Here is a 14,075-nt window from a genome sequence, read left to right as displayed (position 1 = left end):
TTCTTATTATGTGCTTGCGGCTCATTGTACAAGCCTGAATTATTGCAGACTGGCCACATTGTCCCTGGGGGCCTATCTTCTTCACTAGGAATTCCATTCTTGGCCTGTTTACATCCATTATGAAATGCTGTAGCAGCTCTCTAGCAATGTGTTATCAAGTCTGGCAAGAACACATCTTCCAGATCTGTGGCAAACTGCCATCAGCATACCTGAGGAATTCTTGCATACCAAGTCATTGTCATGCTGTTCCCACCTTTCAAATACTTTGTGCAGATCTTCATTTTGGGTGGAGAGTAATCTATGCAAACCAGACAACAGAATGTTGAAAGCATCAGGAAATGAATTTTGTGATAGCCATTTGTGAAAGTGCAGGATGGGTAGGGTTGCCGGTTCTGGACTGATAAAATACTTGGAGATTTCGGGGGTGAAGCCTGGAGACGGTGAGATTTGTGGAGAGGAGGGACCTCAGCATGCTCTAGTGCCATATAGTCCATCTTCCAGAGGAGCTATTTTCTCCAGGGGAACTGGATTGTTTGGAGGTCAATTATAATACTGGGAGATCTCCAGGAACTACTGTGGCTTATTTACAAACTTATATTAGCACACTGCACCTTTTCAGATGGTGGTGAATCCTTTCTCTATCCTACCCCTCAGCTCCACAGAGTAAAATTTGTTTAAATATTTGTACCCCACCTTTCCTTTTGGCTCAAGCTTGAGACTTTCCTTCAACTTAAGTGGCTTTTCCATTGGACGAAGGGCCACACAAGTTGAAGGAAGGCTCCTTAGGCTGCAGGAAGGTTACTTGCAGGCAATGTTTGATCTAAGCTGCAGAGTCTTATGAGCTAAAATTCTGCATTGTGAGCTACTGGTATTAAAGTTTTGAGCTACTGCTTAAATTATTGTGCTCTTGGGTCAATTTTCCTGAGCTAAGACAAAAATCTGTGAGCTGAAGATTCAAAATCTGTGAGCTAGCTCACACTAACTCAGCTTAGAGGGAACACTGCTTGGAGGATGGCTGGATCTACCCCACTGTGTCCATAATGCAACATTTTAAAATGGGTTTTCAGGAAACCGTTGATTGAAAGTGATAGATCTGTTCAGTTTTACTAAATATTGTGGTTTTATGAGTTTGAGGATGAACACCAAAGACGTGTGTGCAGGAAATCAAATAAGACAAAGCATGGGTGTTTTTTCCATGGACTTCATCACCACCAGGGATTCAGAACTCCCTTTTGAAAAAGTATTTTTTTAAAAAAAAATCACTTCTATAAATTATTTTGCTACCTGTGCCAAACTAATTGAATGCTCTTGAATGATGTATTTAGGATAAAAGAACATTTACCGTCTCATGTTTATTGGTTTTAAGAATAATTTCAAAATGTTTTTGCCAGTTAGCATTTTATATTTTAGACATCTTGGATCACTTAGATCCGGAAGGGTAGTCATGTTGGTCTCAAGCAGCAGAACAAAGTTTGAGTCCTGTGGACACCTTTAAGACCAACAACATTTTATTCAAGGTATAAACTTTCATGTTTCTGTACACTTCTTCAGAAAGAAGCACATGAAAGTTTATACTTCAAATAAAATTTTGTTGGTCTTAAGAATGCCACCAGACTCAGATTTAGATTACTTAGGTCCGTCATGTCATTAGTAAATCAGTTTGAAGTCAATTAGTGTGATTGCTTAGACAAGTTTTGCTTACATAACTAAGACCTCTCTGTCAGTGTGTAGTAAAGTGCTAATCTCTGGAGTTGGCCTCTAACACACACCAGCACAGTTGTGTGGCTGTATGATTTTGGCAAAGACTCTCCAAATCTAAATATAGCATAATGGCACCATGCTAATCTGCTGATAAGAATACCATTCAACAGAGAAAATAATGTGGTTGGCAAAGATTTGCATACTTGGCAACCTAAAAGCATTTTGCCATTGTAAACAGCTATATCTATGTGATAATGGCAAGTAAAAGATGTTGTAAGACTGGTCAGTGTGAATTGCTGTATCTGCTGTGCATATTTTTAGTGGTTAAAATGAACTTGCAACAACTTGCCTTTGGCAGTTTTGACCCAACTTTTGTCAAGGTTGTTTCCAAAATAACAATTTGGAATTATTTTATGTTGTATTTGTTAAGTAAAATACTTCAGTCTTCTTGCAAGTAAAGCTTTAAATAGACTTTGCTAACACTAATGGTTTTTCCCCTCTACCTCTTCTATAGGCTATTCTCGGTGCGGGTCATTATGTATATGCTGATCAACCTGAAGATTTCAACGAGAAAATAAAAGAGATTTGCAATTCTGTGGACTAACCAGCATCCTTCTCTTTAGAAAAACCAGCTGCAGATGTAATCCAAAGCAATACTTTGTAAAATACTAGGAAACAGACTTTTTTAAACACACACATACACAAAACCAGGCTTTGTTTGCACCATTTCCTTTCAGAATGTTACTCACACACTTTAAGCCATCCAGTGCCTTTTGCTGGGGGAGGGAGATTTTCAAGATCAACTTTATATAGTTCAGTTTGATATTGCTCCTTATATATTTAGAGAGGGATTTGTTTCTCTAATGTTTTTTTAAACTGGATATTTCTCAAACTGAACTTTTTGAAAACTTAGAGGTTTTTCCAGTTAAACTATAGTTTACATATACAACAAAGTCTTTCTGTATCTAATTATAATGAAATATTTTCTTTATCTACAGTTCAATGACCCAGTGGTCTTAGACAACTGTAATAACATATGGAGTCATATTGTTTAGCTATTTCAGTTTTCAGGGTTGACACACTGGTCTTTTTAAGAATTTGAAAATGTTCCACTGTATTTCCCTTTGAATCCCAAAAGTGTGTGTAGAAGATCTTAACCAGCATCCTGGTTGTAGAAGGTCTTAATTCCCTTTAGAAGATCTTAATTCCCTTTTTAGGTTATGAAGTGGGATTGTCAAAATAATCTCAGACCTCTACAGAAAAGGACAAAAGTAGGAACTGGAGGTGGGGTGGGGGTATTGAAGTTATGAATGTCTACCCCAACCCCTCCCTGACTCTGGGTACTGTCTGTTGCAATATTTTTGTGTGTTTGCTAGGGGATGGTCTTTTCATTATTTCTGACACTTGCTTAGAATCCAGCAATGTTAAAACTCAAACACCTTTTTAGTTGCACAGTCTGTTCATTTGTAGATATTACTACGTGATCCCTTGCTGGCCTGCACATTCTGTTTAGAGTGTTTATCCCTGGGAGGAAAACTGTATCTAATAGGCTATGATCAACTTATTTTTCCCCTAAGAAAGTGTAATAGTGAGCCAGTTTAAGTGGAAACAGGAAAATATATTATGATTAACACCCAGAAATACTATTAAAAGACACAATGCAGATGAAACAGAAGACCATCTTTACCTCAGGACTTTTAAATAAAATACTTGATTCCGTGCAGTATTTTTAATAAGAGCAGTTTATGCTCTGGTTCTTCATAAAACTGTAATTTGACATGTTCTTAGGCACTTTGTTATAATAAAAAACAAACTTTTGTCAATGAAAAGCAAGTAGAGTAATTTGCAAACAAAGGTCTGTGCGATAACTTATTAGTTAACTTTTGAATGTTGAAATAGCTACTGAATAATGATCTTTCTTGATTAAAATCTTGAATCAGTTTGTAGATATTTTGAAAATCCAATTATTTTGCTGTGTCTTGAAAATATAGTCTTGGGGTGTGCATTTTGGGGGGAATGGTAAAATTTTGATTTGGAATTGGGGAATTGGGGGAGTTGGAGCAAGTGGTTCCTAAAACAAATGGCACAAAATATGCAGGGATCCAAGACCCCCTGAAAGCATGGGGAAAATGTCATGCTTCCTCCAAGGCAATGTCAAACAGCAACAGACCCTCCTCCCCTCAAAAAACCCCAAGCAAACACAGACACCCCTCCTCACCAAAGCAACAAACCTGGTTAAAGAACTACTTCCTGATCAATCCAATCCTCCCACAATTAAACAATGAGAAGCCAAAGGCTGTTATTATCCAATTATAACGCAGTTCTGGGCGTTGGCTGCAGACAGCTGTATTCAAAACTCTGATAAACACTAAGTAGTTTTAAATACTTCCAAGATATTTTAAGCTTCTTTTTTAGCCCTTCTGTATTTTACTTGATGATTTCAAGGACTTGGCATTCTTCATCTGCTTTTGTTATTGAAACTACAAATCGCTTTTTTCCTTTGGAGTGTGAGATTGAGGAGGAGGCAATTAGCGCTTTCGCCCAGGAGGACAAGGAGGACGAGGCTGACCCAAGGCATTTAAAAACACAGCAGACTCTTTCTGATAATGAGGATATTATTAATTCCTCATTTGGGCAAGCACTCCTTGAACTTACTGCCAGAACAGTTAAACCCTCTTTGAAAACATAAAAAGTATCAAAGATAGGGTTTCAAACCTGGCATCTGATATAAAACTGCTAATTAATGCAACCAGGGAAATTCATCAATCTCAACTGTCCTTAAAAATTCCAATGGCTCAAGAAAATTTAGAATCAAAGTCTATAGCCTCCTCAGTATTCAACTCTGAGCTAGATGCAGTTGGTAAATACAGTAAAAAACCACAAAAATTGATTTTAATAATAATAATGTTTTATTTATATCCCGCCCTCCCCGCCGAGGCAGGCTCAGGGCGGCTAACAACATATCAATACAATAAATTATACAATAGGTATTAAAAACAGCATTTAACCTTAAAACATTCCAGTTTAAAATTAAACATTAAATATTTCTGGTGCTATTCCATCAGTAGATATGATGGCGGATCTCATTTAAGGCAAATCCATCAAGCGTTTAGTCAGGCAAAGGCCATCCTAAAAAGGATGGTCTTGCAGGCCCTGCGGAACTTCGAGGCTCCACAGGGCCCGCACTTCTTCCGGGAGCTGGTTCCATAGGTGTGGTGGTGTAATAGAGAAGGCTCGTATACGGGTGTTCTGTAGTTTTGCCTCCTTCAGTCCAGGGATAGTCAGTTGGTTCTTCCCCGCTGACCTCAGTGCTCTCTGGGGTTCATATGGGGAGAGACAGTCCCTCAGGTAGGCAGGTCCTCGACCATATAGGGCTTTAAAGGTAATAACCAGCACTTTGTAATGAACCCGGTATGCGACCAGCAGCCAGTGCAGTCCGCGCAGCCCTGGCTGTATGTGCTCCCACTTCGGGAGCCCTAATAGTAGCCTAGCCGCCGAGTTCTGAACCAGCTGCAGCTTTCGGGTTCGGCACAGAGGCAGCCCCATGTAGAGGGCATTACAGTAATCCAGTCTTGAGGTGACCGTTGCATGAACCATTGTTTTTCAACCAAATAAGGTCTGTTTAATAATCTGCAGCTACAGAGGTAGGATTCTGACTGAAGGAACAGTCACCTAGTTAAATCTCATCTTTGTAAAGTTCTCCAGATTAATTATCAGAGAATAGATTTGTTTAACATGGAATTTTTAAACCTTTCATTTCAGCCACAGAGAATGTTATTGCCTTTTATAACCCCTGATATTCTTATTCTAATTCAGAAGCAGAAAAAGTTTCTCTGGACAAAGGGGATATTCCCAGTTCACTGTTTTGTAAATGCAACAATGAGTTTTGTAAATGCAACATTGGCTGAACCACTCCTGACTCTCTAAAATAAAGTTTTCCAAGTCCCAAGGAAAGCCAACAATTCCAGAAGTTCCACAGCTGGCTACACCCAACAGAAAGTCCCTGATGGGTTTCAAGAGAAGGACTTCAGAAATTCCAGTGGACAAGGATGAACAATTGGAACAAAATGTTCTATCTCTCAACTGTGACCCATTGGAAAACTCTATTGATATTGATCTTCTACACGCTTTTGGAAAGCTACCAACTATGGAGCTACACACAGTTATTGGGAGACTGGAACTTACTAAAAAACTGTTTCCAATCACTTATAGAGACAGCAACTTGCCCATTTATCTCTAAGGATAATCCAATCCAAAATGAACATGAAAGTTTTACTATGGGAAACTCCCTTACTGAGACAAATTTAACTCAGCCTCCCAAGAGCAGGCACAGGAACATTCAGAGCAACCAGGTTTTTTAAATGCCAAATCCTCACCCCGACCTTCATTTTTTGACTCATTGTTGTGGTCTGTTAAGACCTACTTCTCAGTATTGCTCATCTACTTCTCTTTCAAATAAATTCAGTTCCAACAAACTGGCAGCCCTGCAGTCTCCAACTTGAAAAGATATACACACAGAAAATTTAGATGATAAAGGATAATATTAAAATAAAAATAGGGTATAATGGAGAATTGATTCATGAGTATCTGGGGCTCTGGGAGGGCTGTTTTTTGAGGTAGATGCACCAAATATTCAGCATAGCATCCAGTGCCACGACTCAAAACACCAAGTTTCAAAACAGTTGGACCAGGGGGTCCATTTCTATGAGGTCCCAAAGAAGGAGCCCCTATCCTTCATTGTTTCAAATGGAAGGAAGGCGTTTAAACAATGTGCAGTCACTTTAAATGTGATTGTCAGAACTCCCTTCAGAGTTCAATTGTGCTTGTCACAACCTTGCTCCTGGCTCCACCCCAAGGTCTCCTGGCTCTACCCCCAAAATCTCCAGATATTTCTTGAGTCAGACTTGGGAACCCTACCCCCACATGAATAGTTGGGAAAAGACCACCTTTGCAATTTCTTTAATTTTGAAATCATTACTTACCATCAGCAGTGCAGAGATTAGAGTAGTAGCTGAAGCAGCAGCTATTTATCTCTGTTTATGTCAGTCAGCTCCGTGGGAAGTAAGGTCAGAGCGTGGGAAATATGAAGTAATGATGAAGCAGGCAGCCAGCAGTAGGCTCCTGGCTTCAGGCAATTCAGGAAACACTTAACTGCTTCTGGAATGACATGAAAGAATAAGGAAGTTTCTTTGAAGAGGCTTTACTATCATGGAGATAGAGAGAGAGAGAGGCTTCTTTGATGTAATACCAGTTGGGCATTGCTTAGTTTTTTATGACTGTGTCATAGCTACAGGATTGGATTGGGAGGGCAGACTAGACTGCCATGGCGCTCCATCCACAAGTCGCAGAAGCCTCCTGTCAAGAAATTGAGTGTTTCATCAACCATGTGTGCAAGTGTTTGTCTGCACCATTGCCTGGAAAATGACAATACCCAAGTTCTAGGTGTTTGTTTGGGTTGCTATCAGCTTAAGTAAGCCTAGAGACCATGTTCTTAATGGTAAACACTTGTAAAATAGCAAACACCTGTGAACAGTCAATTCCAACTGACAGGAGGCCATCTAGTTTGACAGGTATTTGACAGGAGAAGATCTAGATGGGCCCAGCTAAATTGGTTGTTTTGTACCAATGATTGGTTGCACAATTCTAGCACTTTGACACCCAGTCAGGGATATAAGTGGATTAGTAAAATATCAAAACTCAAGAAGAAGAGCAGAAGATCAGTGCTAGTGCTAGGAGTTCTGCCGCCCTAGGCATGCACCTCCCCATGCACTCCTAAGGGGGGGATATTCTTCACACTCCGGCGATGACATCATTGCGCCAGCTAGCAGGCAAGCCACAAATGCTGCTGCACCGCCACTTTTCTTCACAGGGCAAATGTTGTCTGTGCTTGTCAGAGGCTTCAAAGGAAGCCTCCGAAGAGTGCCCCATTTTAATGCTGCTCGCTGCTTTCGAGTTGAAAGCAGCTGGGCAGGCAGCACCTTCCCATCAGCTCTGACTAGTGCAATGGGAAGGTGCTGCCACCCAGTCGCTTTCAACCTGAAAGCAGCAGACAGCGGTAAAATGGGGCTCCGGCAAGCACAGGCAATGTTTGCCCTGCAAAGAAAAATGGTGGTGCACCAGCACCATCCGGGGCTCTTTGCTTGCCTGCTGGCTGGTGAGATCGTGTCACATGGGAAGGGAGAATAAGGGGGCGCCCAGCAGTGACCCTGCCAGGGTGGGCCCTCGGCGGTAGCCTACCCTGCCTATTCCCACGCGCTGCCCCTGCAGAAGATGTTATTGTGTCTGGGGCATTGCAGTTGGCTAAAATCAACAGAAGCAACCACCTGGTAAACCAGAGGACTGTAAGAAGCTTGATGCTCTGCAGAAAACCTTGTGAGGAGAAAGCTGCAGGTTGGAACTCTTCAGAGAAGTTTGTGCAATTGCCTCAGTGCTTCCACTGTCCTAACTTGAACTGTATTGGTGAGAGAGAAACTGCAAGCAACCTTGAGAAGCTTCTAGCTGTAGCAAGTATTGGCTAGGATAGCTAGTAAAGTTTTTTGTTTCTGTGTTTCTTGTTTGTCTGTACAACTCTATTTTTTATTCTGTCTTGTAAATAAACTGCATACTTCTTATGTTTTAAGTGGAAGGAGTTCTGGTTCTCATTACTAGTCCAATTGGGTGAATTTGCACTAAGTAGTAGATAAAAGATAACCCTCTATTTTTGTTAATGGGAATTTTTCTCTACATTAGAAATTCTGGATACCTCCCAGAAATGTGATGTTTTGACACCTACCACCTTCTTCTCTTCTCTCTTTATGCTTCCACTGCCCCCTTATTTTTATTCACTGCCCCCCAATTGCACCCAAGGCTACTATCGCCCCCCTGGATCGTTCCAGCACCCCCCTCAGGGGGCAATATCGTTCACTTTGGGAAACACTGGTTTAAAGCTTGGCATTTTCCCCAAAAGAGCCAGGATGGCTAGGGGCAAATTGTTCAGGGGTCCATAAAACTGTCCAATTCCCTTAAAACTTGATGAGTCTTTAGAACAGAGGGAAGATGTAGTATTTGGTGCCATTTGGTGTAAAAATATCTCCTTCGGACCTCCAAACGATCTGATATTCCCCCAGTAAGAAACAGTGGACACCAGGATGGCTGAAGACATAAAACTGGTTCCCTTTATTCAGTCCCCTTCAGACTTGAGAGCACTTTAAGGGAGAGGGTGGACTTGGCTTTCCTGCAAACCTAGGATATTTACTGTACAAACACCTTCTCTAGACACCCAGAAAGATCCCTATTTCACATCAACTTTTGGGGTTTTTTTCCAATAGTGGAAAAAAACTTCTGTAACTGCTTTTTGTTCCATAAATATACAGATATACCAAAAAGAGAGAGGCGTTTTTCTGATACATTTTTAGCCTTGGAATTTTGATAATGCACATCCCTAGTCTCAGATTTTATCACAGTAAAGTAAAAGGGCTTCTTTGCATGTGATATTTACTACTTTAGTGCTGTGACAAGTTCCTGTCATTCTTTTGTCTGTGGTGTCAAATTTTTTTGCTGAATATTGGCACCTTTGTGTCACTTAGTTTACATTTAAAAAAAATAAAATAATCAGGATTATACAATGAACCCTTGGAAGCTAAGTAGCAGACTAAAAACCAGAACCTTTTCTTTCAGATTACATAAATTTAATATGAAACTGTAACTTAACATATTTAAGATTACTGTGAAGTAAACCATTCTATTCGCACAACAGCTCATGTTGGCCTCCAGTTAACTGTAGTTGCCTACATAAATGCTGGATACTGCAAAATATGTAACATGCTTTAAACAAGTTAAATCACCACACAACCAATTATTCAATTTTATTTTAGATAGGTACTTAGTGTTTGGAGTAGAACGTCCTCACAGTAGACTGGATTAAATGTCAAACAGAGCTTTCTTCACATATCCCTCTCAAGTCAACCCCTGAAAAAACTGTTCTTTTAATTTACTCATTTACATTAAAATCTACTTTTCTCAATTGGTTATAGTAATCTTAGTCAACTTGTGATCTCCCACACAGCTGCATACTATGACCTTCTGGCCACCTCAGAAAACGGGTCTGTCAAGTAGCTGCCGTGCAGCAGAAATGGGAGACTTATCACAGTCCCTGGGAGGCCACCAATCTACTTGGGTGACAAGTGGAGCAGGCTTATTTTTTGTCACACACACACCCCCCCCCAAGTCCCAACTAATCTAATGTAGGCAACCAATTCAGTTTTCAAAGCTTACCTCAGACATGGTAATACTGATGTAAGATTTATTAATTGTGATGGGCATGTGTTGAGTTTATGCAGAAAAATTTCTGAAATGCTCCATTTGTTCTTACAGAGGCAGTATCTTTTTGTAATAAGGGACAAAAAAAAGCACAGACTTACCAAGCTAAGCATTATACCAGGTGCTCTATTCCTGTTTCTCCCGCTGCTGTTACTGTTGAGGAGAAACTGTCTATGCACATAGCTCTCCCTCCCTCCTTTAGCATCAAAGAAAATTCAGGCCTCTTCTAAGGGAGCTGGTTGTGGCATAAAGAATTCAAATTATTAATTTAGTAGCATTAAAGCAATCTAAATAATTTCTGAGTGGTATGATATGCCTGATTATAGTATCTCATATACCTGTGATGCTTCATCACCGGATATTTAAACCATTTCTACAGCGCCTTTTTTGGATCTGGAACTGGATTTCCTCAGCAGTGGGTTTAGATCAAGGGTCTCCAGTATGGTGTCTGCTGACACCTTCCTTGGCACCCACCAAGTGTTTTTAGAAAGCTGATGGGGCCAGGTGGGACTTCTGCCCAGAAAGGCCCCAAGATATGATTGGCCGTGCTGATTTCAGTAGCAGCTGGCACCACAGTGCATGCTCTGTCTTCTCACACTTCTTTTGCAGTGCATTTTTCTCTTCTCTCCTGCACCTGGGCTTCTTCTGAGCATGGGGCTCTACCTCCAGTGCCAGCCATTTTGTCATTATGCCCAGCACCCTGTGGCACAATTCCAAAGGCATAAAAAAAAGGCTGGGGACCCCTGCTTTAGGTTTTAATACTGCATTTTTTGTGGAAAATGTAAACAAACTGCAATAGTATGGGGGTCTTTTTTTTAAACAGATCTTGCACTGTGTGCCCAAAGTAATTGCCCTGTTCTTTCCCCCCTACCTTCTGCTTTTTGTCATGCAGTGCAAAAGTAGTTACCTGCAATCTTCACTACCAGTTCAGTGTTGCTTTCATTGTCAATCCTGAAAGGGGGAGCTGGAGAAGTCCTTGTCTCTCTCTCTCGGCTTGACTTCGCGAACGAAGATTTAAGAAGGGTGCAGTAGTCCACGTCTGCTGCAGGCTCGCTGGTGGCTGACAAGACCAATGCGGGACAGGCAGATCCGGCCACAGTAGCTGCAGGGAAAAGTCTGATTTGGGGTTGGTGCTGTAGCACTGCGATTCTTCCTCAATCTCCTTTTGTCCTCAAGACCAGCTATGCTTGCGTTCTCAAAGGAAGAGACAGCCTGGTGGATGGTGTGCCTCCATGCTTTGCGATCTGAGGCTACGTTAGACCACTGGTGATGGTTGATGCGACAGGTGCCAAGGGATTTCTTCAAGGAGTCCTTGTGCCTCTTCTTTGGTGCCCCTGTATTTCGATGGCCGGTGGAAAGTTCGCCATACAGAGCAAACTTGGGATTGCATCGCGAAAGTATAAATAGGGAGTTGCCCCAAAAGACTAGCATAACCACGTTTAACTTTAAAAGGGGTAAATTCTCTGAGATGAGGAGGCATGTGAAGAGAAAATTGAAAGGAAAGGTAAATACAGTGAAAACCCTTGGGGAAGCTTGGAGGCCATTCAAAACTACAATCCTAGAAGCTCAGATAAAATATATACCACAAGTTAGGAAAGGCACAAACAGGTATAAGAAAAGGCCTGCGTGGTTAAGAAACAAAGTAATGGAAGCTGTAAAAGGTAAGAAGGACTCCTTTAAGCGGTGGAAAGCTAGTCCAAGTGAGATTAATAAAAGGGAACACAGGCTGTGGCAAATCAAATGCAAGACTGTGATCAGGCAGGCAAAAAGGGACTAAGAGGAGCATATTGCAAAAAACATAAAGAGCAACAATAAAACTTTCTTCAAAATATATTAGAAGCAGGAAAACTAGCCAGGGAGGCAGTGAGGCCCTTGGATGACCAAGGGAAAAAAGGATTACTGAAGGAGGATAGGGAAATGGCTGAGAAGCTGAATGCATTTTTTGCCTCCATCTTCACTGTGGAAGATGAGGAGTTTTTGCCTGCTCTAGAACCACTAATTTTGGAAGGGGTGTTGAAAGACCTGAGTCAAATTGAGGTGACGAGAAGAGGTCCTATAACTGATTGACAAATTAAAAACTAATAAGTCAACAGGTCCAGATGGCATACATCAAAGAATTCTGAGAGAACTCAAAGGTGAACTTCTGGATCTCCTGAGAAAAATATGTAATCTTTCATTGAAATCTGCCTCCGTCCTGAGGACTGGAAGGTAGCAAATATCACCCCCATCTTTTAAAAGGGTTCTACAGGAGAGCCGGGAAATTACAGGCCAGTCAATCTGACTTCAATACCGGGAAAGTTGTTAGAAACCATTATCAAGGACAGAATGAGTAGACACATTGATGACCACGAGTTATTGAGGAAGACTCAGCATGGGTTCTGTAAGGGAAGATCTTGCCTCACTAACCTGTTACGGTTCTTTGAGGGGGTGAACAAGCATGTGGACAAAGGGGACCCAATAGATGTTGTTTACCTTGACTTCCAGAAAGCTTTTGATAAAGTTCCTTATCAAAGGCTCCTTAGTAAGCTCGAGAGTCATGGAGTAAAAGGACAGGTCCTCTTGTGGATCAAAAACTGGCTAATTAATAGGAAGCAGAGAGTGAGTATAAATGGGCAGTCTTCGCAGTGGAGGATGGTAAGCAGTGGAGTGCCGCAGGGCTCAGTACTGGGTCCCATGCTCTTTAACTTGTTCATTAATGATCTGGAATTGGGAGTAAGCAGTGAAGTGGCCAAGTTTGCAGATGACACTAAATTGTTCAGGGTGGTGAGAACCAGAGAGGATTGTGAGGCACTCCAAAGAGATCTGTTGAGGCTGGGTGAGTAGGCGTCAACGTGGCAGATGAGGTTCAATGTCGCCAAGTGCAAAGTAATGCACATTGGGGCCAAGAATCCCAGCTACAAATACAAGTTGATGGGGTGTGAACTGGCAGAGAATGACCAAGAGAGAGATCTTGGGGTCATTGTAGATAACTCACTGAGAATGTCAAGACAGTGTGTGATTGCAATAAAAAAGGCCAACGCCATGCTGGGAATTATTAGGAAGGGAATTGAAAACAAATCAGCCAGTACCATAATGCCCCTGTATAAATCGATGGTGCGGTCTCATTTGGAGTACTGTGTGCAATTCTGGTCACCGCACCTCAAAAAGGATATTATAGCATTGGAAAAAGTGCAGAAAAGGGCAACTAGAATGATTAAAGGTTTGGAACACTTTCCCTATGAAGAAAGGTTAAAACGCTTGGAGCTCTTTTGCTTGGAGAAACGTCAACTGCGGGGTGACATGATAGAGGTTTACAAGATTATGCATGGGATGGAGAAAGTAGAGAAAGAAGTACTTTTCTCCCTTTCTCACAATACAAGAACTCATGGGCATTCAATGAAATTGCTGAGCAGTCAGGTTAAAACGGATAAAAGGAAGCACTTCTTCACCCAAAGGGTGATTAACATGTGGAATTCACTGCCACAGGAGGTGACAGTGGCTACAAGCATAGCCAGCTTTAAGAGGGGATTAGAAAAAAATATGAAGTAGAGGTCCATCCATGACTATTAGCCACAGTATATATATATATATATATATATATATATATATATATATATATATATATATATATATATATATATATATATATATATATATATATATATATATTGTGTGTGTGTGTGTGTGTGTGTGTGTATGTACACACATACAAATATTGGCCACTGTGTGACACAGAGTGTTGGACTGGATGGGCCATTGGCCTGATCCGACATGGCTTCTCTTTTGTTCTTATGTTCTTATCATCATCATCACCATCATCATTATTAGTTTATTTATATTCCGTCCATTCCTCCGTAGGGCTCAAGGCGGAGCACAACATAAATAATAAAATCACAATAAAATCATATATCAATAAAAGTCAATTACAGTTATTCAATAACAAAATAGCTCAGCAGAACAATTATGATGAGATGGTGCAGCTGGACAGTGCAGTGAATAAGTGCAGTAAGATATACAGTAGGGGAGGCCAACTGATCTAATGGGCAGATGTCCGCCGCCTCACCCAAAGACCTGGCAGAACAGCTCCGTTTTACAGG

The 14,075-nt window shown here is 41.1% G+C and overlaps 1 protein-coding gene across 2 annotated transcripts in view; it reads left to right on the top strand.

Annotated features, from left to right (window-relative positions):
- Positions 1–3,651, top strand: part of ABHD5 (abhydrolase domain containing 5, lysophosphatidic acid acyltransferase) — a 46,070-nt gene extending 42,419 nt beyond the window's left edge. Inside the window, exons 7-8 of one of the 2 annotated variants that reach the window (XR_009555895.1) lie at positions 2,216–2,872; positions 2,919–3,651. Coding sequence is in view for 1 of the 2 variants with exons in the window: in XM_060248844.1 (XP_060104827.1) it covers positions 2,216–2,305 (90 nt within the window). In the remaining variant the exon portion in view is untranslated. Of the gene's footprint in view, positions 1–2,215 lie in introns of both variants that reach the window. The other variant, XM_060248844.1, reaches the window with a different exon arrangement.
- The last annotated feature ends 10,424 nt before the right edge of the window (positions 3,652–14,075 follow it).

The sequence above is a fragment of the Heteronotia binoei genome, chromosome 10 (assembly GCF_032191835.1).
Source record: "Heteronotia binoei isolate CCM8104 ecotype False Entrance Well chromosome 10, APGP_CSIRO_Hbin_v1, whole genome shotgun sequence".
NCBI lineage: Eukaryota > Metazoa > Chordata > Lepidosauria > Squamata > Gekkonidae > Heteronotia > Heteronotia binoei.
The sequence above is the reverse complement of the archived record's forward strand: the minus strand, read 5'-3'. Positions and strand labels throughout refer to the sequence as shown.